The 26,632-nt window shown below is 43.9% G+C and overlaps 1 protein-coding gene across 2 annotated transcripts in view; it reads left to right on the forward strand.

The window, feature by feature from the left end:
* Agtpbp1 (ATP/GTP binding carboxypeptidase 1) overlaps positions 1-26,632 on the forward strand; it is a 268,316-nt gene that overhangs the window by 182,112 nt on the left and 59,572 nt on the right. Inside the window, exon 27 of one of the 2 annotated variants that reach the window (XM_052727755.1) lies at positions 5,135-5,156. The exons of the other annotated variant lie outside the window; for it this stretch is intronic. Coding sequence (XP_052583715.1) covers positions 5,135-5,141 — 7 coding nt within the window. The 3' untranslated portion in view covers positions 5,142-5,156. Of the gene's footprint in view, positions 1-5,134; positions 5,157-26,632 lie in introns of those variants that run through there. 2 annotated transcript variants of the gene reach the window in all.

Consider the following 26,632-nt stretch of genomic DNA (forward strand, 5'->3'; position numbering starts at 1 on the left):
GGGGGAGAGCTTTTAGGTGAGATCAAGAAGCACTGCCTTACCATTGCTCTCAAATCACAGCTCAGAGCCCAGCACAGGAGGGCAACCCATTGCTGAGGAGCAGGGATGTGTAGTTTAGCTGTGAGCCCAAGGAGATAGAACCTAGGGTAGGGAAAACATGTCACATTACCCTCATCACTATGGGGTCGAAGACCTGGGATTTCTCTTCACAAGGCACCCAAAGAGCCAAATTTCAGGTAAGTAGACTTGCAGAGCCTGTGTCCTACAACTGCAGCATCTAGACATCCCCTGAAAGGCTTCCCTGGGTTCCAGCATGCAAACCCCCACCAAACCTGTCTTAAGATGTTCTTTAAGACAGGTCTGGGTCTGAGTGAGTATGACCCCAATCCTTTATCATCTCCACTATTACTGCTGAGGGAGAGAGCAGATGTGCCCACCCCACCTGCCCTGAGAGCAGCTGTGCCCATCCCACCTGGCCTGAGAGCAGATGTGCCCACCCCACCTGGCCTGACTGCAGCTGTGCCCACCCCACCTGGCCTGACTGCAGCTGTGCCCACCCCACCTGGCCTGACTGCTTTGCCCACCCCGCCTGGCCTGACTGCAGCTGTGCCCACCCCACCTGGCCTGACTGCAGCTGTGCACACCCCACCTGGCTTGAGAGCAGCTGTGCCCATCCCACCTGGCCTGACTGCAGATGTGCCCACCCCACCTGGCCTGACTGCAGCTGTGCACACCCCACCTGGCCTGAGAGCAGCTGTGCCCATCCCACCTGGCCTGACTGCAGCTGTGCCCACCCCACCTGGCCTGACTGCAGCTGTGCCCACCCACCTCGCCTGACTGCAGATGTGCCCACCCCACCTGGCCTGACTGAAGCTGTGCCCACCCCACCTGGCCTGACTGCAGCTGTGCCCACCCCACCTGGCCTGACTGCAGATGTGCCCACCCCACCTGGCCTGACTGCAGATGTGCCCACCCCACCTGGCCTGACTGCAGCTGTGCCCACTCCACCTGGTGTGACTGAAGCTGTGCCCACTCCACCTGGTGTGACTGAAGCTGTGCCCACTCCACCTGGTGTGACTGAAGCTGTGCCCACTCCACCTGGCCTGAGAGCAGCTGTGCCCACCCCACCTGGCCTGACTGCTGCTCTTTTATCACAGTTTTAGAACATCCCTCTTAGTTTCAGGCCTCAGGGGAATCTTGGAAGAATCACTGGGCAGCTGGCACATATTAACTGTATATGCTTCAATCGGTTTCTATCATATTTGAGACTCTGTGCAGTGGCTTTAACTTTCTTTATGCTTTTCTGGACTTGAATTATTTTTACAGTATGTTATTTTATGATTCAGGCATCTTATTCCTGCAATCTCATTTAACACTTGCTCATTCTTAAGAAAGGTCACCCTGCTGCTCACTCTTCCGGTGAAGAGGGTTCACCTCAAATTTGTACTCTGCTGTTCTGCTTTCATATCTTTGTGAATAGGTTATGACTTTTGTTCCAGTGCTGGCTGGAGTGAAATCTTGAAAATGACATCTGAATAATAATTAAACTCAATGTACGTAGTGCCAGTGGAGCATACAACTCATAATGGAGTTCATGCATGTCCGAGCAATTAGGAGGTTAACTGCCCTGTGAAAAACACATATCCCAGAGGCAATGGAATTATCATCTAGGCAGCATCATCTTTATAATTAAGATTTTATCTGATCCATTCAAAGATAGTGTGAGCAACCTATAGAGTTCTTATGGAAGTACCAGTGTTTCTTCACAAAATGGCTGCAGTCCTGTTCTAAAATATTACATACACTTTAGTTACAGTTCAAGGAAAATTGTCCTTAAAAGGAGGAGAACAAGTTCAATATCATAAGATATAAGTAATTTATTAGACTTAAAATATCATTAATTCTTTTTGAAATAAAAAAATATTTTATAGAGATGTGTGTTTGGCCTGCATGTATGTCTGTGTACCATGTGTGTAGTCCCACTGGATCTCCTGGAGCCGGAGTTATAGATGGTTGTGAGTTGCCACGTGAGTGCTGGGAGTGGAAACTGGGTCCTCTGGAAAAGCAGCCAGGACTTTTTACTGCTGAGTCATTTCTCCAGCCCTACTGAGTCTTGATTTTATATACTTGCAACATAATAAGAGACTTTAATCTGTCATGGAGTATTGGCAAAGCTCTAAAGTGACTTGAGCACAGACACCTGTGGTGGTATTGTGTTCCCCAAAAAATTGTGCACCCTAATAAACTTATCTGGGGTCAGAGACAGAATAGCCACAATATTAAACATGAGGATAGGCAGTGGTAGCACACGCCTTTAATCCTAGCATTCCAGAGACAAAAATCCATATGTTCAAGGATACAGCCAAGCATGGTGACTCATGCCTTTAATCCCAGAAAGCAAGCCTTTAATCCCAGGGAGTGATGGTAGAAAACAGGAAGGTATATAAGGCGTGAGGACCAGAAACTAGAAGCTTTTGACTGGTTAAGCTTTTAGGCTTTTGAGCAGCAAAGTTCAGCTGAGAGGCATCCAGTCTGAGGAAACAGGATCAGCTGAGGAACTGGCAAGGTGAGGTAGCTGTGGCTTGTTCTGCTTCTCTGATCTTCCAGCATTCACCCCAATAACTGGCCTCAGGTTTGATTTTATTAATAAGAACTTTTAAGATTCATGCTACAGACACCCAGCACATCACAGGAAGCGCTCAGTTTTGACTTAGGGAGTCCTGACTGGAAGGCAGCATTTTAGTGAACTGTTCTGGGCTGGACGTGGGGCTCAGTGGTAGAGTGTTTGCCTAGTATGGTAAAGCTTTGGGTAGGGCTCCAAGCAACACACACACACACACACACACACACACACACACACACACACACACACAGATGAGGAGAGAGAGAGAGATCTCAGAAAAATGTGAATAGGTCAGGTAAGCATTTTAAAACATTTGAGACATGCTAAACACATGATTGAGATCATGCATTGTATCTCAACATGCTTCATGTAGAGGCTCCTCCTCCAATCTACAGAACGATGCATGCACAAAACAGGATGGCCTTCTACTTCAGTATCCCACTAGTTGCTGGTTGTGAAGAGAAATAAACACCAGCCCCCAGATCTTACCTTTTAAGGAAAGGCGTTTACACAGCTATATATGTTAAAACAAGCTCAGAGTCAACTAGCTTTCTTTCTTCTTGTTTGTTTTTCTAGAGTTTCTAAAATATTTGCTTTTATAAACTAGTTAGCCACAGGTGAGAGAGGCCCATGGGGACCACCCAGTGCACAGATGCGAGGCCACTTTCCCTTGGAAGCCCTGAGCTCTGTTCTCTGCTCTTAGCAGCTTCTTCCTCCCCCACTTCTTTCACGTTGTTTGTTCACATCTTGAAGACGGTCCCTTCCATGTTGTTGGTTTGGGGCATCATTTAATTTTTTCAGACGTAGGTTTGGCACACCATTTTGTTAATTGTCCAGTGTATTCCTTTGCTGACAGTGCTGGCTATTTATTTTTTATTTTTGTCAACTTGACACAAACCCAGGTGTACTTGGGATGAAGGAATGTTAATTGAGGAATTGCCTTCATCAGATTGTCCTGTGGGCATGTATGGGGGCAAAAATTTTCTCAATCCTTGGCACAATGGCTGCTCATGGCTAGCGCTGCTGGAAAAAGCCACTTAGGAAAGCCTTGCCTCCTGGCAATGGCATGTCTTTCACTGGCTGCACCACAGGTGAATTGTCTTGGTTCAGTAGTTAGGTGGATAAGTAGACAGGCTACTTTCTGTTTTAAATAGGCAGGAAGCAAAAAGCAGTATCTATATATGAGAACAAGAGATGAAAATTTGTTGGGGCCATACTAGAAGACCAGCAAACAGCTTTGGAATGCATAGGATGTGGCTGGGCAGTCAGCAAAACCAGCCTGAGTGAGCCATGGAGAGGCAGAGCCCTGAGGACCTCATATTGTTATGGAGCACAGTTCTGCTTATTGCCCTCACGCTCACCACATCCCTTATAACCTGTGGGTTGTATGAAAACTCTTGGGGTTTCTAGCCCCTCACTGGTCAGTGTTACTGGTACTTAATAATAATGATAGGCTTTTTCCAAGCATTGCTGCTGGAGCAGATGACTCAACCATCATCCTTAGAAAAAATTTAGACACCTAGAATTGTTAGTAAAATTAGGTGAAGACGTTTCTGTTAATGGCTTTGATGTAGAAAATCTTGGGGAACAATTTAAAGTTTATAGAGGCACACTTTTAATAATTGAGCGAAGGACTCATTGAGGTCAAGGAACAAAACCAATGGCAGCCTGGCTATTGCTGGCTGACATTCCTTTCCTGCTAGGATGGGTTGGTGATCAAAGGTGATGCTTAATTCCTTGTACCCATTTCTGCCCTCGGCTTCCTGACACGATTTAATAAACAAACAAACAAAAAACTGTTGATGGGTGGCTATGAAACCTGAGGATTTAAAGTGGAAATGACTAATTGTTTTTCATATAAAAATTTAGATTTATAATTCTTTTAAGTTTTTTTTATAAGATTACCTTTTGAGATAAATAATAAAGTGATTGATCTTTTCTTTGTAAAAGACAGCAAAATACAGTCTGCCAGTAAAAGAACTGGCTGAGAAAAATACCTTGCTTGCTCACACTTTGTTAATTTTTAACAAGTTGCTTAGACATGAATGTATTGTGGGTCCTTGGGGATAATTTGTTTTTCACCTGTAAGGGAAATGAGAAACATATTACTTGTTACTTGTATTCATCATAATCATTCACTTTAAAAATAGAATGTAACCAAAAAATAACAAAAAAGTAGAATGTAACAACGTTGTAATTTTTATACTATTTGAAAGATTTTGCTGTGGTATATAAGCTGTAAGGGAAAAATAAAGCTATATAGAAGGAAAACATCGAGAAAGAGGTAGAAGGAAAGAGGTTAGGAAAGAAATAAACGATAGGGACCCTGACATGCTGAAGGTCTGTATTGCATGTGTGCGTGCGTGCGTGCGTGCGTGCGTGCGTGCGTGTGTGTGTGTGTGTGTGTGTTTCCCTTTTTCGCTGGCCCCAGAGAATTAAGTTTTACTCCCTCAGATTAAAAAAGTCAATTATGTGAGTAATTAGTTCGCTGACTCCAAGCCTCCCCTGCAGTTCCTGAGCTGCTGAAAGCTGGCCTACAGAAACAAAGGTTTATCTACAATAATGTTAGACCAACGTGCAGTTCAAGCATATGAACTCAGATGTCGGCATTTGCAGAGAAAAAGGAGGAAGATTGGGACAAAGGGAAAGAGGTGAGGTAAGTGGCAGTCTCACTCCCTAGGATGTCCAAGTTATCTCTCAGAGTTGGGAGGTGAAGTTGGCCACTCCTTTAACCATTCCATGCTGCTTGTGCCCAAAGCTAGCATCCGTGGGGTGGGTGTCCTTGTCAGCTGTGCATGCTAACAGGCGTCACTGTGGACTTTCCACAGTGCCAATCAGTACTGACTTCATGAGGCCAGATTTTAGTCTTACATTGTCTAAGTGAAAAGTCATTTGGAATTCTACAAAAGTAACTTTTCTAACTTTTGTGTTGTTATAATATTCACACCTCATTTTCTTTAAAAGTATATGGACTAGAAACCCTAGAGCTCGTCTGAGTATATTTGAAGTAATCTTTTCTTATTCTTAATTTAGTTAGTGCGGATATTTTTCATCCTGTTAGGAACCCGTGTTTCTAGTATTGGTTCACGAAGGGGCTTTTAAAAGAGGAATCAATTCTGAATATTCTCAGTGTCTTTTCTGTTCTGATTAAGATAGACGTTCATCTATTTTTATGTTTTGACTCATTTTGTAAATTACATGCATTTTTCTTAATTTTCAGGCTTGCATCCCCAGAGTAAAGGCATCTTGGTAATGGTGTGTTATTATGCACTTTTAAGTTTGAATTGCTTATATTTCATTTATGAGTTTTACATCTATATTCATAAGTGAGATCAGGCTTTTTAAATGCTTGTCAAATTTTGGATTAATAACCAACTTTCTTTTATCTCATCTTTCTATATTATTTCGTAGCATCTGTTTTGACATCTGAAAAGCTCCTCTCAATTCTATTAAAATAATTTTAGAAGCATGTTCTCTGTAAAGTAGAAGGTAGCATGCCCTATAACTCAGCAATTCTCCCCTGAGGCAAAAACCGTTTCAGGTCTTAGCTTATCATGGTTCAGATTAGTCATAGATATACACATGAATGTATATCTACACATACACAAGGATGCTCATGCTTCCAGTAGCAGCATGTTAGAAATCATTTACATGCTATTAGTAATGAAATGTGGTTATCAAACGTGTAATATTGTATGTCTTCATGGATTCATTTAAAAAACAAAACACTGTGTAAAAATATCTAAAGAATATGTGAAGCATGCTCAGGTTATGTCAGAGGTCTCAGTGGGAAAACCTAAACACTGCCTTGTCTGGGGTGATGCTCACATTCGTGCATCAGGGAAAAACAAAAGAGAAGGGGAATCTTAACATGAAGTTCCAGGTGGTTGTAATGAAGAGATCCACGATTATGGGTCAACACAACCCGTGTGTGTGTATATCCTTATTAAGGAATTATGAGAATTTTAATGATTTTTTTTATAACTCAATTGTGTGGTTCTTGAATGTGCTGAGAAGCCTGTGTCCTGCCCCGTAGGCTGTAGGTTGGGTTGATGCTCTATAAAGCAGAGGGCAGCATGCCTGTGTTCCATCCTTTATCCCAAGGTTGCATAGGCAATGTCAACAGGCTGAGCATACCTGACTGTTGTATGCGATGCACATCCAGGAAAGCACAGTTACATACAAAGGTGCTGGTGGGGATGACTTTCTAAACACAGACAAAATACGGAACTCTGCTGTGGGATGTTCTGTATGGCAAATGTGTTGCTGATTAGTCAATAAATAAAACACTGGCCATTCGCTAGGCAGGAAGTGTAGGCGGGACAAGGAGGAGAATAAAGCTGGGAAGTGGAAGGCTGAGTCAGAGAGACACTGCCAACCGCCATGATGAGAAACAGCATGTGAAGATGCCGCTAAGCCATGAGCCATGTGGCAAGGTATAGATGAATGGAAATGGATTAATTTAAGCTGGAAGAACAGTTAGCAAGAAGCCTGCCACGGCCATACAGTTTGTAAGCAATATAAGTCTCTATGTTTACTTGGTCGGGTTTGAGCGGCTCTGGGACTGGCAGGTGAGAGAGATTTGTCCTGACTGTGGGCCAGGCAGAAAAACTCCAGCTACAGAACTCATTGTGCATCTTCTCACATATCCCCTCCCACCCCCACACTGCAGTCTCTCAGCTGAAGTCTCTCTGGATATTCCAGACAACAGTAACTTCCTCTTCATGATGAACCCACAGTCCTGGTCTGCAAGTCCACTGTGCTTTGTGAATTTTCCAGAGCAAGGTATTTTGCTGGTTGTAAGTTATGGTTGCCTCTTGTTAATTGCCTTCTTCTTGTTGCAGACATATGAACTATTAACAGATGGAGGTCACCCTAGTCTGTGACAACATGTGGCCCACATGTCACTGCAGTTGAGGTGAGCAGAGGTTATGCAGAGGGTAGTGGGTGGGTCACAGAATCTTGGAGGAAGGAGGCTGATTCAACTCAAGGATAAACCTTCAGAAACTAAACCCCAGTTCCCCACCCATTACAGAGGATACTGCTGCTGTCCAAAGGCCTCTAGAGCTGGGATTTGAACTAAGGCCACTTCTGTATTACAGACACAATGTACAGCCATTCTGCCCTCTGAAGGCAGCATTCTGCAAAGGAACTCACAGGCTTGTCAGAGTGGGATCTCCCTCTGGCCTATCTGGTCCTTTTGCTCTGTCTACACACAATGGAAATACTGTCTTCTCAGATCATGGACAAGGCTCACACATCTGTGATCTGGGCCTGTAGGCAGAGAGCCATCCTTGGTTGAAGAGACACACTGAGGCTCTAGAAACAAGTGAGCAAGGCCATGTGAGTGACAGCTGTGCTCTGTTGTGAAATCAGCCATGGAGCTTGGCAGATGACTGTTGTCATGGAGATATACTCTTTTCATCAGCTCAGCCGGCTACAGCTCTTCTCTCCATTCACGTGCTTCAGCGGGCTTGTCCCACCAGGACATACCTGTGTATCCACCCGCGAACATCTGACTGAGCTGGATTGAAGGGTCCCTCTGCTGTTCCCTGACTTTGTGCTAGAGACAGCTTCAGTCAGTGTCTCTCTTAAGTGGCTTTGGATTGAAAGTGGCCGAATTGTCTCACTCATGGTTAAAACATACTATCAGCAAGAAAGGTGTGCTTGTGTGTGTGTGTGTGTGTGTGTGTGTGTGTGTGTGTATGCATGTATGTGCGAGAGAGAGTATGTGTGTGTGAGAGAGTGTGTGTGTTAGTAAATTGCACCAAAAATGTGTGTGTGAGAGAGTGTATGTATGGGTGTGAGAGACAGTGTATGTGTGTGAGAGTATGTGTGTGAGTGTGTGTGTGTGAGAGAGTGTGTGGTATATGTGTGAGAGAGAATGTGTGTATAAATGTATGTGTGTGAGACAGTGTGTGTATGTGTGTGTGTGAGTATCTGTGTGTGTGTGTGTGTGAGAAAGTGAGAGAGAGAGAGAGAGAGAGAGAGAGAGAGAGAGAGAGAAGAGAGAGAGAACGAGAGAGAGAGAGAGAGGAGAGAGAGAATGAGAGAGAGAGAGAGAGAGAGAGAGAGAGAGAGAGAGAGGTGTCTGTGATGGGCCTCAATAATATAAACCAACATCTTTCTAATAAGACCTAAGTTCTCTGTGTGTGTAGGTGTGAGCACGAGTGTGGAAGCCAGAGGTTGATGTTGGGTGTCTTTCTCAATCACTCTCCACTTGTGTTTTTGGTCTGTCTCTTATTGAACCTGTCCCTTGCTGTTTTGACGAGACTGGCTGGCCAGGAATCTCTGTCTTTCCACCTCTGGGGTTACAGGTGAGCCCTGCACCCAACGTCTTATGGGCTGAGCCACTGCCCAGCTCCTTAGTCAGTGCTGGCATTGATGCTCTAACTCACCTATTTCCAGTTAGTCTGCTTTGCATTAGTCTTCTCATTGGGCAGCTGGTGGGATGTCATCAGGGTTGGGGGACATTAGGCTGTACTTCTCTCCTCTGCAGTCAACAACCTGCAGCAGCAAGGACCAAACTCCAGGGCTCCAGCTACTGGTCAGAAGAATGGGCTTGTCTCTGGCCCCAAGAGGTGATGTTGGCATCCTGAACTGCGAGGAAAATCTCCAACAAATAGCTATCAAACCCCAGCTCTGGGGCCTTAAACTTTACTAGATTATCTTGCCACAGGAGGCTTTCTGGTAAGAAGCAATGCCAAAAACCTGCCTTCTCCTTAGGAATCCAACCAAGCCACCTGCACTGACAAGGCCCCTCGAGAAAGGCTGTGTGGTCAGTGACTTTAGAAGCAGCATAAAGCCTGCCTGAAAACAGATGCACACAGTGGGGTTTGGCTTTGTCCACTCTCACCCTTGAGAGTCTGCTCTGTTGTGCATTCTTCTATACACTTCTATACCATGCCCTGTGACAGAAATCACAAGGACCTGGGACCTGAGGGGAGTTCAGGCTGAAGTCCGTGTGATATTTCTTCCCAACTATGGTTCTATTTCCTTCATCTTCATTGTGGTAAGTCATGGAGTCCCCTCCTTGTATTGAAATCATGGACATCTCTGCTCTCTGCTCCTTTTCAGCCACTGGTTCCCTCTGTAGATGCCCTTGTGGGTCTGGCTCCAGGATCTTGGTTGCATGCTCTTACTCCAATCATGCTTCAGCTGACTGCTACCCCTGTGTTAATCCAGCTCCAGGGTCTCAGAACGGGTGGCTGCTTGCAGGTAGGAAGTCTTTCCCAAGTGCCCCTGTCGCCATGCAATGAGCTCACAACACTTTCTATGCTGGATGGACAAACTGATACTAGAACCCAAATGGCGAGTCCTTGTGCTTTTTTTTTTTAATTGGTATTTATTTTCTGTAATGTACTAACTTGGTCCCTAAGGGGAACTTAGACGCTCCCCTGAAGTCCTTAGTTCCTAATCATGTGGCCAGGACATATGGCTCTTTCTTTTTAGGTTTAGTTCTGGTCTTTCTAGAACCTTTTAAAAGGAAACTCATGCTGTGGCTATGAGTCAACCTGGCCTTCACCATGTACTAAAAAAAATGGAAGGTGGCCTCTTCCAGCTAAGGCAACTCTGGATATAGGCTGGATGTCTGACATCTGATCCCTAGGCTCCCAAACGAAGGGACCTCTACTCACTGTTCTGTTTTATCTATCTATCTATCTATCTATCTATCTATCTATCTATCTATCTATCTATCTATCTATCGATCGATCGATCGATCGATCTACCTACCTACCTACCTACCTACCTATCTGATTTTTTAGACAGGGTTTCTCTGTGTAGCCCTGGCTGTCCTGGAACTTGCTCTAACTCAGAGATCTGCCTGCCTCTGCTTCCCCAGTGCTGGGATCAAAGGCATGCGCCTTGCTGGGTGCTCACTGGTGTTTGCTAAGGCTGGAGTAGAAGGGGCGACTTCTCTATGCACTCCTTTCTCTTCTAGTTGGGTAACTCCCTTTGGATTTCATAAATGGGACACATTTGATTCCCAATCTTTCAAGAGAGAGACACTGACTTGGCCTGAAAGGTTGTTTTTGGTAAAACCTCTTTGATTACTGGGGAAATAATTGAGAGTAAAAGAATCAGATTTATACAAGGTAACCAGATGATTTAAAGAGACCAGATGGGTGGTACCTGGCAACTGTGGGCCAGGGACCTAATGAAAACTCTATTGCTTGCTAAGGTGGTCATGTGACTGTGTTCTGACTCTTGGGGGTGTATAGATTTGCTGTGTGGAAGAGGACACAGCTGTGAGGGCAGTGCTCTAGCTACAGTGGTGGATCATGAAGATGAGACCAAGTCATGGAGAAGACAGGGTAGTGACCTGGGTCTCTGAGGATTCCCCATATCCTCTCTGTATGCTATATATCTAGAGTGCGTGTATATAGAGGCATGTATGTATATATGATACATGTATGTACACATGCACATACATATATATATATAGTGGGTAGCTGTTCCGGCTTTGACCTGGAAGTACTACCCCCATTGAGGCTTCAGTAACTGTCACACCTATAAGGCAGGACCGAGAGAGGACCCCTGAAGACCTGAGATCCAGATATGACAGCTTTCTTGGTTCCTGGATCCTGGACACTGGAGGTAGATTGAGCAGAGTTTTCCAGAGAACACCGCTGGACTGCGCTTCACTTCTCCCGGACCCTGTAACCTATCCCTTTACTTGTAAGTTACCCCACAAAATACACCTCCCTTTTAACTACGTAGAGTTGCCTTAATACTACAACCAATATATATATACATGCAATATATATGTATATATATATTGTTTTTATTTGATGTATATATGTGAGCATCTACATGTATGTAAGTATACTACATGTGTGCTGGTGTCCTTGGAGGCCAGAATAGGGTGTTGGATCCCTTGGAACTAGAGTTCCAGACAGTCGTAAGTCTCCATGTGGGTGCTGTGAACTGAACCCAGGTGGTCTTACCACTGAGCAATCTCTCCAGCCCCTATTTATTTATTTTTGAGACAGAATGTCCCTATATATTCCAGGCTAGACTTGATCATGTCGTTCTTTTGCCTCAGACTCCCAAGTGCTAGGATTACAGGCATGTGCTATCATGCTCAACAAGAAACAAACATGTTTAATCTTGTTTTAGTAATTCTCTTCAACTTCCATCACTTGTAGCCACATGAACCCCACCCAGCAGTGGATACTATGGAGTAGACTATTAACTGGAAGCCACAGGGTACTGTGGTCATGAACAGCATGGAGCAGTCTCTATTCTTCTCCCTCATTTCCTGCCTTTTGAGAGCAATTGGATGAACTCTTTTTAGATGCAGTATTTGAATAGCTTTAGAAATAGCTTCTGTGACTTTAGTGTCAGTACCCTTAATGTACACAGCTGTACTTCATACTGCTTGCTTCGGTTTTAAAAGCCTATAACCCATTTAAAAAGAAAAGCCCTTAGAAAAAACACTTTCCATAATGCCAGAACTTCCTTACTAATCAACTAATGCAGAAAGTGCTCACTCCAGGGAAACTACATACAACCTCAACAAAATGTTTGCAAGTGTTTAGACATTCGGCAGCTGAAAGTTAACATTGTTGCTAGCACCAAGGTGAAAGTTAACATTGTTGTTAGCACCAGCTTTTCCGTTCCTAGTGCGAGCCCGAAATGGGTGGTTGGATTCTGATAAGAATGACGGTTTTGTCCCACAGCTAGCTTAGCTTTCCTGAGTGAGCCCAGCTGTGGATGACATTACCTCCTTAAAAAAAAAAAAATCTCCTATCTGCTCCAGGTCTGCTGGCTAGAGTGGGTTTCTACCTGAACTTCAGATCTGGGAATGAGGGAGAGAGGAAGACTGGAGAGGAAGGAAGGTCCTGGCATGAGGGAAGGCACTCTGGAGATGTTTGTACCTCTCTGTCTGTCACACTGTTGAAGTCCTCAGGACAGAGCTGGGAGAAGGCTGAAGCTGGTGTCAGCCAGAGGGCGTGCTTGCCTCAGGAAAAGATACCTCACATAATCCTGTCAGCTTCAGGCAACCTTTCAGGAGAGTTTGGTACCTAGACACTGATGGGCCAATGATGGGAGGGGCCACATCTTACCAGAGCTGCTTGCTTATGTATGTCTCTTGCTCTCTATTTGAACTTAACCCTGAAGAAGACAGACTTGGGGGCGGGAGGTCACCTGGACCTCAGTGTTCCTCTTCCCCATGTGACCTCATTTAGTACGGCCTTTCTCTGCTCTTTTCTATCTTTGGTCTATTTAAGTGATCTAAAAGTATGCATGGGTGTGGGCTAGCTTCCAGGCCTTAGCTCTGACCCTCACAATCCCTTAACTAAGGAAAATCTTGTAAACTGAGATTTTCTCAGGAGTGGACTAGAGCAGGAGCCTCAAATTCAGCCGAGTCTCTCTCTCAGCGGCCACATCCAGCTGTGACTGTCTCACTGGTGTGCAGCACCAAAGGAGTTGGTCCTGGCTGCGTCCTGGCATTCTGTGCACACCCAGAACTTGAAGGATGCATTTCGGGTGGTTAATAATAGACTTCCTTCTCTGGGCCCTTCTATTTTCAGTCGCTGAATACAATTTATAAAGTGAAAAAAATTATCCCATCCCCACCCCCCTGATCAGATCTCTTATAATTATAGAATAAGGCGCCTGAGAATTCACAGGGTGCTGGTTTCCATGGCAACAACAAGCCATTATATTCTAAAGGCCAAGCCAGAGCTCCGCCTCCTCATCCTCACCACTGCTTGCATCTCATTGCAGCATTCCAAAATAAACTTGCTGTCTAATGTAAATCCTGTATAATTAGAGATGAGCTAATCGGTGCCCCGCTGCCTTGTGCGGCCCACGCATCATGTAAGCAGATTCTGGAACAGTGATGCTGACCGACTGTTTGATGTCAGATCTTCCTTAGGGATTGGGAGTAGCATAAATCCACACGCACGTGGGACCCTCCAACCGGAAGGTTGATTTGCGTGACTTGGCGAGTGTTTGCAGAAGGAAAGAGGCGCTTGGGTAATGCTTGGGCCACCAGATCTATGGATTTCTCTTGCTCTCCATGAAGAGGGACAGATACCTCTCTTGGTGTCACGTTAGTGTCAGCCATTGGTGACTCAGCTGTCTTTTACCCCTCCTGTTTCATGCCCTGCTCTCAGGCTAGGCTGGAAGTGTGTTCAGCATACAGCAGCCTGTGTGTTTTGTTACCACTCCCTCTTCCAGTCTAGATTTTAGCAGGTGGGGACCCTATCATACTGATCTTAAGACAGGGCTTCTTGGGGTATTCCGCTCTCATAGACAAATGCTGGTTTATAGCAGACGGATGTGGTGAGGAAATAGCAGGATGTTTAGGACATAGGGGCCCCTTAAAGTCTGCAAGGACCTGGAAGACAAGAGGCCTGGTAGGCTGGCCTGTTCAGGAGTCTGGTCCACTTGGTAATCACCCATGAGAGGCAGTGGGTTTGCTCCTGTACTTCAAACGTACCTCGGCCTGGTGCTAGAATCCCTCCTCTAGCCCTCAAGACCCATAATCTTTAATAGGTCTCGGCTTCATGCCTCAGTGGTCTGAGAACTCAGAGACTATGGTTAGGGCAAACCTCACCCTGGAAGGTTTTTGGAGGGCTGGCTGCTTCTCTCCACAGAAGCTGCGGGTGCCAGCAGGTGGCCCTCTCTAGGGGTCCCTTTGAGCTTACAACACATGACAACTCCCTAGTGTTGTTCACCCACAGACATTTCCTCATCTGGAAGGTGATGTCACATATTACCACCCTGCCCCCTGCTCCATGCAGGTTTGAGCCAGTCAGCTTCCCCGTCCTGATGCTGGCTGCCTCTTCCACTGAGCAGGCTTCCTCTGCACTTTTCCTCAGGCTGACCACTCAGTACTACAGTGGATGACCTCTCCACTTCACCTATTTCGATCTCACTTGGCTCGTGTGTCCCATCTTCTGATCCACCCTTCCTCCCAGCACCCACTTTTCTAAGGATAAGTGCGCCCACCCTGCTTACCCTTAGTCGCTAGCAGTCTTCTGTCTCCCGCTGTAATCTCCTCAGTTAGACTCTAACCTGCAGTGTCTGACAAAGACCATCAAGGTGCTCTTCTGTGCATGACCCACCTGCTGTGGAGGGTCTGCCTGGCTCCAGGTTGCATGGCTTGCTAGGCTGTGCATCTCAGCATAGGGACAGTCACTTAGTTGTTTTATCAGTGTCTTGAGGAGAGGGTTCTTGGTGAGATGCCACATATATGCACACTTGTTAATGTGTTTACACACACATGTGTACACACACACACACACAATATTTTTTAAAGTCTTAGAGAAAAAGATCTTCTAGTATATAGAGAATGGTGATTGTAGTCAAAGCGTGCAAGCCGCTCAGGAAACAGCATACAAATGCAAACTCCGTCCAAACAGAGAGAACAAGCCACAGTGGAGTCCAATTTTTCTTTGGGCTTCCAGCTCACAAATAACGACACTGAAACGTATTGTTAATTATGAAAGCTTGGCCTTTAGCTTAGGCTTGTCTCAACTAGCTCTTATAACTTAAATTAGCCCATTTCTATTCATCTACGCTCTACACATGGCATTACCTCTCTTCCATCTTGTACCTCCTATTTCCTCTCCATCTCTGGCTGGCAACTCTACCTTTCTTCTTTCTGGCATTCTCTTTCTGTGCCTGGAAGTCCTGCCTATCTCTCCTGCCTAGTTATTGGCCATTCAGCTTTTTATTATACCAATCACAGCAAAACATCTTCACATAGTATACAAATATCCTACAACACTTCCCCTTTTTTGTCTAAATAAAAAGGAAAGATTTTTAACTCTAATAAAGTAAAACTATATATAATAAGAAAAATTATCAAATAAGAATTACATTTATAATTTCCAGTCCATTTATATTTGGCAAATTTGGAGAAATTACTGTATTATCTATCCTATCTTGATAAGTCTAAAGCTTTTGTTTGTTTGGTTTTGTTTTTTGTTTTTTGTTTTTTTTTTTTGTTGTTGTTGTTATTTTTTGAGACCGGGTTTCTCTGTGTAGTTTTGGTGCTTGTCCTGGATTTTGCCTGTAGCCCAGACTGGCCTCGAACTCACAGAGATTCTCCTGGTTCTGCCTCCCAAGTGCTAAGTTTAAAAGTGTGTGCCACCACAACCCAGCAAGTCTAAAGTGTTATACCTAAACCATTTTCTATTATAACTTATATTATCATCCCAAAAATATCTTTTTAGACCTTAAAACATCTTCTTGGAAAAACAAATGAAGCTTTTATGTCTCTCAACCTAAAAACCTTACATCTCTTGTAATTTCTTTTTCTGAATTTGGTAACAAGGAAAACTGTAACTATAACTATCTAGTCTTCAATCCCATCAAAGACCCAAGAAGGATATAATAGTACCTGAGTAAGCAGGAAGTGCAGAGCAAACAGCTTCCAAAACTATAGAAACAACAGACAGTTGGCTGCCTGGACAGTCACCCAGGGTTCCTCTGTAACATTGGGGCATCCATCTTTAGCCTACAGGTCTAGAATATCTGACAGACTTTTCTGTGAAGCAAGAATTTCTGAAGGACTACCCTGTCTTGGCAAAGTTCGGCAGTCACTTTTCTTTATGTCCTGCTGGTCCAGTTTGGACAGAAACTGTCAGCAGTTGAGGCAAGGGCAGTTTCTTGCCCAATGGCTAGCTTTGCCACAATGAAAGCAAACCCCATATGAAGATTCTTTGATGCCTATCATCTTTAAATTGGTACTGCCAAGAGCAGACATGTATCACTGTCATGAAAAGCCTTATGTTATTAAAACATTTTAAATGTCATATTCTGTAGGTCTCTGAAGTGTTTGAAGACCACCTATCTCTCTAAAATATATCTATGTTTGACCTTGAAAACATACCTAACATGGCCACAGATTTGATTGTTATAGATGGCTAACTACTAACCTGTGTTTCTTAATTATACATTATATTTTTAAATGAGCTACACAGATACAATATCTTAAACAAGAGTAGAACATATATATAGTATAACAAAAATAACCTTAAATTTGTATCAATATATAGAAATCCATACCAATGTAAAATATTTAAGACTAGTAGTTTTTTTTTTAGTTTAAAAGTAGATTCAACAATCTACCCTTTTATCCTACCATTTCTGTATCTCCCCTTTTTCTTTTCAGAAGAAGAACCCTAAATCTCAAGATCTTCTTTACTCAGTTTTCTCTCTGACCATGACTAACAACAATTTGTAACTAACCCCCCTAAATGATGATAAACATCCATAATCCACTGAATGACTAAAAACCATCCACCCCACCTATTGGTAATGTGGGCATCATATTCTCCAGATGGCTTCCTGTTGTCTGGGAGTGATGGCATATCTAGGGGACCTTGAGAAAATTGGGACAATGGTCAAGTCCTGGTAGAGCTAACTGTATTATTTTTTTGTTTAGTCTCTGTGTGATAGGAAAGTGCAAGGCTTATCTGAAGTTCTGGCTAGAGTAGTCTGTCAGGCTGGACCATCTCAACTAGCAGCTTTGAAGTTGTTCTGGATGCAGAATTTTGAGGAAACTGCAACAACAGGCATCCTGAGAGGCTGGATCACCCAGGCTACTTGTTTTCATTGGTGTCTGGTCCTTTTTTTCTGAAAACACACAAACTTTTAAAGGTAACATATATATTTGTTTTAACACAAGTATGGAATGTGCCGTATGCGCAAATTAGCTAAAGATTACTGTTTTTTGTTCTATGCTTGAGCAGGTAAACAGCACCTGTTAACTTTATAAGTCTGTTTGTACAGTTTAACAAGACCTCTATCCATGCCATATGAAAGGATGGCATGTAATAAGTCATGAGGACTCTGTGGCCAACAAGATTTACCATATCTCACCCAGTCTCAGAGCTGTTCCCATGTCAAGGGATCAACTTATACATTACCTGTTTTGTAGTTTTTCTTTTCTTCATGTCTGTAGCCAAGATTTTCATGAGCTCTCCCTCAATTAAATTTGGTCTTTATTAATTTTGAAGAAGTTTCCTGTGGAAACAAAAGCAAAACCTCTCCCCCAATACAACATATTTCCTGACTTCCATTCTAAAGTTAAGATGTTCTTAAAATATATAGGTTGGTTTAATTTAGCAGTTTCCATAATCCACTGTTTCTCAGTAGCTATTGTTTTTTGTTTATTAGCATTTAAAAAAATTTAAAGTCAACAAAGCAACATACAGGATCCAGACACCCTGTGTATTTTCCATCTTTCCTTGGCTTGTTTTTTATATTACTTTACTCTCTCTTTAAAGACTTTATTATTTTTAAACTAAACTATTTATTAATTTATTTTGGCTGTCTATACCCATTGTCTTTTTTTTTTCTTTGAGCACCTAAGCATATTCAAATATGCTGTATCTGTTTAGAGATTTTCTTAGTCTGGACCTGATTTTTTGTGTATCTGCAGTGTTTTCTGACCACAGGAACCAAATCTTTTTTTTTCTTTTCTTTTCTTTTTTTTTTAAAACTACTTTATTGACTCTTTGGAAGTTTTACATCATGCACCCCAGTTCTTTTCACCTCCTAGTCCCACCATTTCCTCCCCTCACCCCTACCACGTCTCCCACCGCCAAAAAGGAAACAAATCAAAGTAAGCATGCAAGTGAACAAAAGCAAAAGCAAAACCAAACCAAAACAAAAAGCCACTTCAACAGAAAAATCTCTTTGCTTCGCCGACACCTCTTCATTCGTCCTGGTGGCAATGGAGACTTCAGTCTGCCATATAGTACATCTCTTTATCCCATCAGTCTTACTGGCAAGTGTTTATTGCAATGAGCCACTGGTCTGGTTTAAGGCCTCTGGTTTCTGGTACACCATCATCACTGAACCCTCACTGGAACTCCTCTGGGATATCCTGTGGCTGCCACGAGTCTTGGAGGTCTTTTGTTCCACAGGACCGATCCCTTTACCCGCTCCAGCAGGTCCAGGATGGGGTAGATGCTAGGGTGGGTCAACCCAAGGCCCAGCTGTGGGCCTGGATAGTAGCCAAGCTGGTTAGTCCAGGCCCCTGGGGCTACCCACCTCAGGCAAAGGGGTGGAGTCAACTCTCCTACATGCATGCCCTCAGGGTGGGTTCACCTTGGCCTGTGGTGAGGGGTAGAGGCCATCTCTACCAGAGCCAAATCTTAAAGGGCCAGTCCATCCACCATGCGATTTTGTGCTGGTGGCTGGCTCAAGCTCACAGGTAACAGCTAGTGGCTGTGCTGGGCACGGATCCTCCTGAGAGACTGCAGGACTAGAAAGCCATGTCTGGCTCCTTGTTCAGAATATTTTTAGCTTTCTCAGGCCCTGTGTTTGAATATTCGTGCCTCCACATTGGACGCCATTTGTAGCAAGCTTTCTTGTCAGACTATTTTTGAACCCCCAACCTGCAAATAATGACCCAGAGACTTATTATTAATTATGAAAGCTTGGCCTTAGCTGAGGCTTTTTCTCAACTAGCTCTTATAACTCAATTAACCCGTATTTTTTTAATTTACATTCTGCCACGAGGCTCAGTTACCTCTTCTTAGTACGGCACATCTGTCTTGCTCCAAGTCTGCTGGAGAAATCGAATGCCTAGATTCCCTCTCCCAGATTCTCTCTCTCTGCCCAAAAGTCCCACCTATCTTCTCCTGCCCAGCTTTTGGCCATTTAACTCTTTATTAAACCAACCAGAAGGTGCCTTAGGCAGAGACACATCTTTACAGTATAGACAAATATTCCATAATACCTGGAGAGGTGAGCAGGGGCTGTGCATGAAAGCTGGATTGTGGGTGCAAGTGGGGGCTGAAAAGTCAACAAGTGCTTCTATGAAATCCTACTGTCCAGCAGTCAGCTCAGATGTAGGGCTGTATTTTATATTTTTAAGTCTTTAGACTCCCTGGAGATAGAAATGAAATCAACAGATTTTTTTTGCTTCTCTGTGCTGGCAAGAAAATGTGGCTGAATTTTAAGTGCTGCTCTAGAGCAGTCTATTGAAAAGTGGGCTGAGAAAGCTTTGAAGGCAAGTCAGATACTCAAGGAGGGTCACTTAGAGCATGCTGGTTTTTAGAAATTAATTGGCACATTTGTCTGATAATTGCACCTTGATATAAGTTATTTTAAATCACCTCTCTTGCCAGTTCTGATCCTGCCCTGTGCTCAGGATATGTGAAGCAATGTCAGACTGATCTCCCTGGCTCTGGCAGCCAGGGTGATTTAAGGTTTCACTGGAGTGGGACAGGTCATCGGAGGCTGTACGCTGCTTCCAGTGTGATTCACTCTTGGAAACATGCTGCAAAGTGCTTGGATGGTTTGTCTATCAAGATTAAACATAATTCTTTGGCTCTGTTTGCATTTGTCACAGGAAAGCAATTTGTGAGGTAGCCCTTCTGGGCAGAAGGCCTTGTCTAGATCAGATTCCCAGATTTAGTTCAGATTTCCTTCGTGGGACCAGGGTTAGAAGGCCACAATGATTTGGGACCTTCCTAACAGAGTATCACATTCGCCTGCTTTAACACACTGCACTGTATGCTGGGTACCCACATCATAGCTCTGCTGTCTAATCCCACCACATGCCAGCAGAGGCCCTTGAGTGGGCTACATCCAACAGCTTTTGGACTGCTCTCCTGTCAAGAATGGTACACAGGAGGAGTGGGGGCCTAAAGTAAATTGGTATTTGTGTCTCAGCGGTGCAGGGCACACAATGCTGGGAGCTGGGGTATGGAGAATGAACAGAATAGCAGCGATAAACGCTTCGTTACAACTTCAGGCTACCCAAAAACTGGTGAGACATAAATAATATCTGGTATACCCAAGGTATTTGGAGTTGGGAGACTTTATGAGTTAGCTGAGGCTTGTATCAGCAGAGCTACATGGCTGGGAGACAAAGGAAGGGAGGTTAAGCATGGGGAAATGGCCAGGAGGTTATGATGAGAATGAATTGAAATTTTGCTTTTTGATTTTAAAATGGTGTGGACATCTTGTGAAACATTTAGGCTTAATTTTTTTCTTGCTTTATTATTTATTTATTTGCATGTGTCCATCAGCCGTGTGGAGGTCAGAAGATAATGTGCAGGAATAGGTTCTGTTTCCACCATGTGGGCTCTGGGGATGCAAGTCAGGTCATCAGGCTTAGCAGCAAGTGCCTTACCCATGGAATCACCCTGAAAACCCAGTATTTTGGGTTTTAATGATATAATTTTAGTCTCAAAAACCATACAATCCCCCTTTAAAAAGAACTGTTTAGATATGAACCAGCCACTTATACACTAGTATAAATAAAAGTTCTGCAAACAAGTCTTGGTAGAAAGGGGAAATCAGAGCTGTTTTAAATGCTGATGGATGATTTGTCACTGGTGGGAGAGAAACTCAGTCACAGGAGGGTCTGGAGGCACCAAGGCCGTCATCGAGATAACGCTCTGGGTCTGCACTGTGCTGATACTTCCTTGACACCGCTACCTTCCATCTATTCCCAGCCTATGGGAAGCCATCCTACCCACACATCCTTAGTTCCGGTATCTTCTTGTAATCTCTAACATTACTTTTAGGTTTGCTATACTATTATTTCTTCTTGTGCACTCCATCTTTATTTGCTTATTGATATGGAATTTGCATATCGTATCTTTATCTATATTAAGTATAAAATTAGACTGGGTGGCTTGGATAACTTTACTGAGCTGTGCATCTGTCATTACAAACCCGGCTTGAAAGTATTTTATTGACTCCAGCAAGATGTCCTGTTCCTACATAAATGTTTTTTCTCGGTCCCAGAATTATCTTCATTGTGTTAAATAGACATTTAAGACCTGTTCCACTTTCTTCCGAGAAGCAGTAGAGATGATTACACAGAGGTTTGGCTTTGGGAAAATACTAATCCTTATTCCAAATCTTAATGTTTGTTTAATTATTTTACTGTTTCAGATGTTCAGCTGACAAGAGTGATTAATAATACCTACCTTGTAGGGTTGTTCGGATAATCACAGCTAACAAATGCACAGGGCTTGCCTGCCACATAGATTTTTGTGACATCGTGGAACCATTTTAGTACAAATACACAGATGCTTGCAAACAATAGAAATTGATTAGGTACAGGGGGACTGAATCTGGGGTTCGTTTACTTCCATTTTATAACTTAAGCCATGGAACGGGGTGAGAAGAATAAAGCAGTTTATTTGTGATAGATACTGGCTGATTTAAATAATCCAATGAATTTTAAAACCTGGTTTTTTAATTTAAATTTCTCAAGTTATTCCTCTAAAAATCTACTCAGAATTTCTTTCCAAAGAGCTTTTCCAAATGGCTTCAATCCCCCTGAGCTCTACCCAACTCATCTCTGTATTCTACAATTTTGTCTTGCTTTCTTCTGAAATAGATTTCAGGGGTGGGGGGAGTCCTGTTTCCAGATCTTTGGATTGGAATGGTTTTTCTCTTCCGGTTTGAAATTTAAGACATAAAATGCAGTTGCCATTTCCTGTGGGTGTCCTGCACCTGCACTCTGCTTTCACATTTATTACCCCTGAGTCAAGTTCACAATAAGTGTGGAATTGCCCTGAGCTACTGATGCTGTGCCCAAGTTATGGTGGAGGAATGGGGCCTCCTGGCTGGGTGCCATTGTTAGGTACTTGAAAACTAAATGTGAGTGGCCACCAGGGGGCGCCAAGCTCCCAGAATCTTGTCTGGGTCCGCCTTTGAGCAGTGAGAGAGCTAGGGAAGAGTTTCAGCATTCTCCTTTCTCTGGGGCCTCATAGGTGAGGAGTTTCGTGACACCTGAAATTTGGGGTCCCTCCTTGGCTTCTGCTGTGATTGATGTCTTTACCTTTTAAAAAAATTTTTTTTTGGTTTGTTTTCTTAATGTTCTCTTTTCTAAAATCTGCTTTTTAAAGACTCCCTTCCCTCATTTCCAAGTAGGAAATACATTTTAAGGGGACACAGTAAACCCTCAATAAATAACAGTCTGTACAACTGATCTATTTTCCTGTGAATTTTACAACTCACTGAGAAACAAGGAAAAGCTAAATTTAGTCCAGTCCAGAAGGCTGAGTCCAGTGCTGGTATTTAATTTCCACTCATCCCCTGAAGGCATGACTCAGATCAACTCCTTCTCCTCCCTCCGGTCTCCTCAGAAGGATGGTCCCGAGTACAGAAGACAGGGCTGAGTCAACCGTCCCAAGCCCCTTACAGCTTCTGCTGTGGGACACTAGCTCCTGTGACCTCCAGAAGTTCCACTGAAGTCATACCTGGCTGTCTTTGGAGCCTGTGTACTGGTGTTACCTACCAGTAATACCAGCCATTAGTTGAAGTTTAGAAATGCCTTCCTAGCCACAAAGACTGTTGTCCAGGCTATTATTTTATTAAAGAAGGTGAGAAAATCAGTTTGAAACTGAAAGCTTATCAATGGCCTTTTTGTTTCTGTTAGCCATCAAACTTCCCTCCTGGAGGAGACAACCCTCATGCTTCATCTGTCTGCAGGCGAACAAGACACAAAGATCAGTGAAAAGGCCACATGGTATAGCAGTTTTTCTGTGTAATAAACCAACCATCCAGGGCTTACTGGTTTAAGACAGGGAGTTGACAAATTATAGTGTGGTATGTTTTTAGAGGATATGCAAGGAAAGTGTGGCTTTACATCCTAAGGATGTCTTTAAGAACTGAAAGGAAGAGGCCAGAAGCACAAGGATGGGCAGGCAGACAGCTCGGATGGTCTTGCCTGGTCATCCTCCATATTAGTGGCTGGCTACCTGGAAGTTGATCTGGAATGCCTTCAGCTGGAAGCTGATCTGGAATGCCTTCAGCTGGGACAAACTCTTCCCTGTCTTTAGGCTTGCTCATCCTATGGAGGCTATTGCAGCCTTGCTCCTTCCTGGTAGAGGTACTTCTCATGGAAAGTGGGAATGGGAAAGGTCCCTGACTAGACCTGGATCTACACACTTTCTCTTGAGATGTTCTCTTAACTAGAGACCCCAGCCTGGATTTTAGGGGAAGGAAATAGACTTCATCTCTTGGGAAGTAACATGACAGAGTGGCTACAGACACAGCAGACAACGTTTTGTAATCAATCCACTGCATATGGCTTGTTACTTCCAAGTAACTAAAAGGAGAACTTATTTATCTATTAACATTTTCCCCATAGTCCTTGTGATTTCAACATGTATGTGTGTAGCATGAATTTTAATTGGATTTAGTGTGCATAGGACCTTCCATGCCTTCTTAAAAGAACTTTCGGATTCTCAAACCATTGGGCTAAGATTTTTAAATTTTAAACTAGTACTGTCTTTTCGGTAAAATTCTTCTTCCCATAGTCTGATCCTCCCACTTGAAGGAGAAGCAGGTTTATTTTGTTTTGTTTACAGGTATAGCCGTAGCCTGCTTTTTCCTGACGACACCACCGACTTAAGCTCTGAGCTGCAGCTCCAAGCTATTACCCATCTCTCACAAGGCTGCCAAGAAGCACCTTCTCTTAGGGGATTTGCTTTTTGAATTTCTAAATTGGTACCCAGAAGAACCATCCAGAATTTTATCCTAACCAACTACAGATGAGTTTCCCACACTTTCCTAAACGCGAGCTCCTACCGTTCCACTAGCTGGGAGCCCTGAGCCCCGTAACTCACTTTGCTGCTGTAGGAGGGAAGCAAAGGAGACCACGAAGATCAGCTTGACTCTTGGAGTCCTGTAGATGTAACCAACCATCTTGTTAAATAAGAAACACAGAACCAATGCAAAAAGAAAGTCAAGAGATCAGAGCTAAGAGCCTTACCCGTCTGCTGCAACTAGCCTCTTCAGCCAAGAAAGACCTACTTCCTGAGTGTTTGTCTTTATATAGACTTTCTGTTCTGCCTTCTCATTGGTATTAAACCCAACCACATGACTGACTCGTCACTGCCTGTTTGTACAGACCTCCAGATCTTCTATGGTTAGTATTGAGATTAAAGGCGTGTGTCTCCAATGCTGGCTGTATCCTTGACTACACAGAGATCTACCTAGCTCTGCCTACCAAGTGCTGGAATTAAAGGCATGCACCATGAATGCCCAGCTCTGCTATGGCTTGCTATTAGCTCTGACCCACAGGCAACTTTATTTATTAACATACAAATAAAATCACATTTCAGTACAAATAAAATATCACCATAGAGTCCAAAGGCTCAGCCAATCTGATGCCCCCTACGGTCATTTTAGGGCCTGACTCTTGTTGGCCACTTCCTATATCAAGGATATACTTCCTGCTAAGAGACTTTTGACCACACTAGGTTTATATGTTTTTTACTCTGTGTTGAAGTATCTCTTTTATGTTGTCTTCAAGATGCTTGAAGGAATATCTAGGTCACGGCAGCCACTTGAGTTTAAAATGTGGCTTAGGAATCAGCTACTAGTTGGCAAAATAGGAGAACTGAGGAAAGCCTCCTGGGGGGTGGTGGCTCACACTCAGCTGGAGAAAGGTTGTGTTCTGGAACATTCTTTCCAAACTCTAGTTGTAAAACTTAAGCCTCACCAAAGCCCTAAAAATGAAGCCTAGGTTATAAATTCTTTGATGTTTTCTCTAAAAGTCTAGTGGGCATGGTGTGGTGCTGGGAACCCTCCGTTGTGGCTGGTAGGAGAGGGAGGCTGGGACCAGGCTGAGAGGACTTACTTGGTGAGGCTGTGGGCAGGGTACTGGAAACTATGCAGAAGCTGGTGGGCTTGAGAAATCAGTTTCCAGGTTGTAATGCAGATTATCTACCACATTACCCAAGCTCCAACTCCCAACCTTACCAACAGAAGTCCTATAAACACCCACTTACCCAGAATCCCCTGCAGCTATTAGTGGCTATGAGAGCCTGTCTGCTAGGAACTTGAGGGGATGCTTTTGTGTTCTCCTTTCTTCTTTCCACTTGTCATATAGATGTGAGGCTCAGAGGTGCTGTGTGTCTGTGGAGAACACAAGCTGCAAACATAGGCAGAAGTTTGCATCCTGGGCGTTTACCCTGGCCAGCCTTACGGACTGAACACATCCCCGGCCCTCTGCGTGAAAAGAGTGTGGTAGTAAAGTACTGGTTGGTTTCTCTTCTTTCCTCCCCATCCCTCCCTCTACTTCCTCCTCTTCCCATTCCTCCTGTTTCTCCTCCCCCACCTCCTCCTCTTTCTTCTTTTTTGCCTTACACGGTACCTACCATTCACAGTGCGGTGTGTCTGAGTGCATGGACTCTGGAGTTATAAATGCTGAGTTCAAATCCCCAGTTTACCTCTTGGTTGGTGAGGAATTTGAGGATGAGATTTAATTTCTTTCTGGCTCATTTAGTTATTGGTAAAGCAATGGAGGGGACAGTCATACTTCACAGGACTGCTGTAAAGACAGAAGAGAAATCTAAGTGTTGGCAGAGTGCCTGGTGCAGACAGAAGGCTCAGTAAGGAGCTGGCTGGACAGTGACAAGGACTCACTGTCAGCCATGGTGCTCAGAACAGGGAGGCTGTGTTCCCTGCATGTGCACGCCACTCTCTGTCAGAACAGGGACGATAAGCCTGAACCAGAAGCAGACTGTGTGTGAGAAGGCAGCTGGCAGCCAGAGGCAGATCTGTCAGTCTGTTCTGGGCTGCCTTGCCGCCTTGGCCACAGTCAGTAGGCTCCTGTGTGCCGTGTTCTCCTCTCTCTCTCTCTATTATGTAACGTATCACCACATCACATCTGTGTGTTTTGTTGATGCCATTTAAATTCTGTTGCTATTTAATACCAAGAACATCTGAAGGGAACATTTTGAGGGACTTGAAAAAATCCAATTGTTCTCTTGCTAATTGGGTTTATAGGAAATGGAGAGGGCAGTATTCAGAATAGAAGCTTTTAAATGAATCATGCTTGCTTTGCTGCAGAGGCAAAGGACAGGCTGATGGGGGAGTCCTGCTCAATCCCTCAGGAGGTGGTGGCACAGCCTGCTTTGGTTAGGAAAGGCCCAGCTGTGTGTGCCAGGGAGCCCAGAACAACAGTAGCTCAAAACACTGGTGCCACTTGCTTCTCATGAGAAATGTGAAGACAGCTCACAACTGGCAGGGATGTCCTCAGTCTCTCTGATCTACCATCCT

The sequence above is a fragment of the Peromyscus californicus genome, unplaced genomic scaffold, assembly GCF_007827085.1.
Source record: "Peromyscus californicus insignis strain IS unplaced genomic scaffold, ASM782708v3 Scaffold_8__1_contigs__length_139910024, whole genome shotgun sequence".
Lineage (NCBI taxonomy): Eukaryota > Metazoa > Chordata > Mammalia > Rodentia > Cricetidae > Peromyscus > Peromyscus californicus.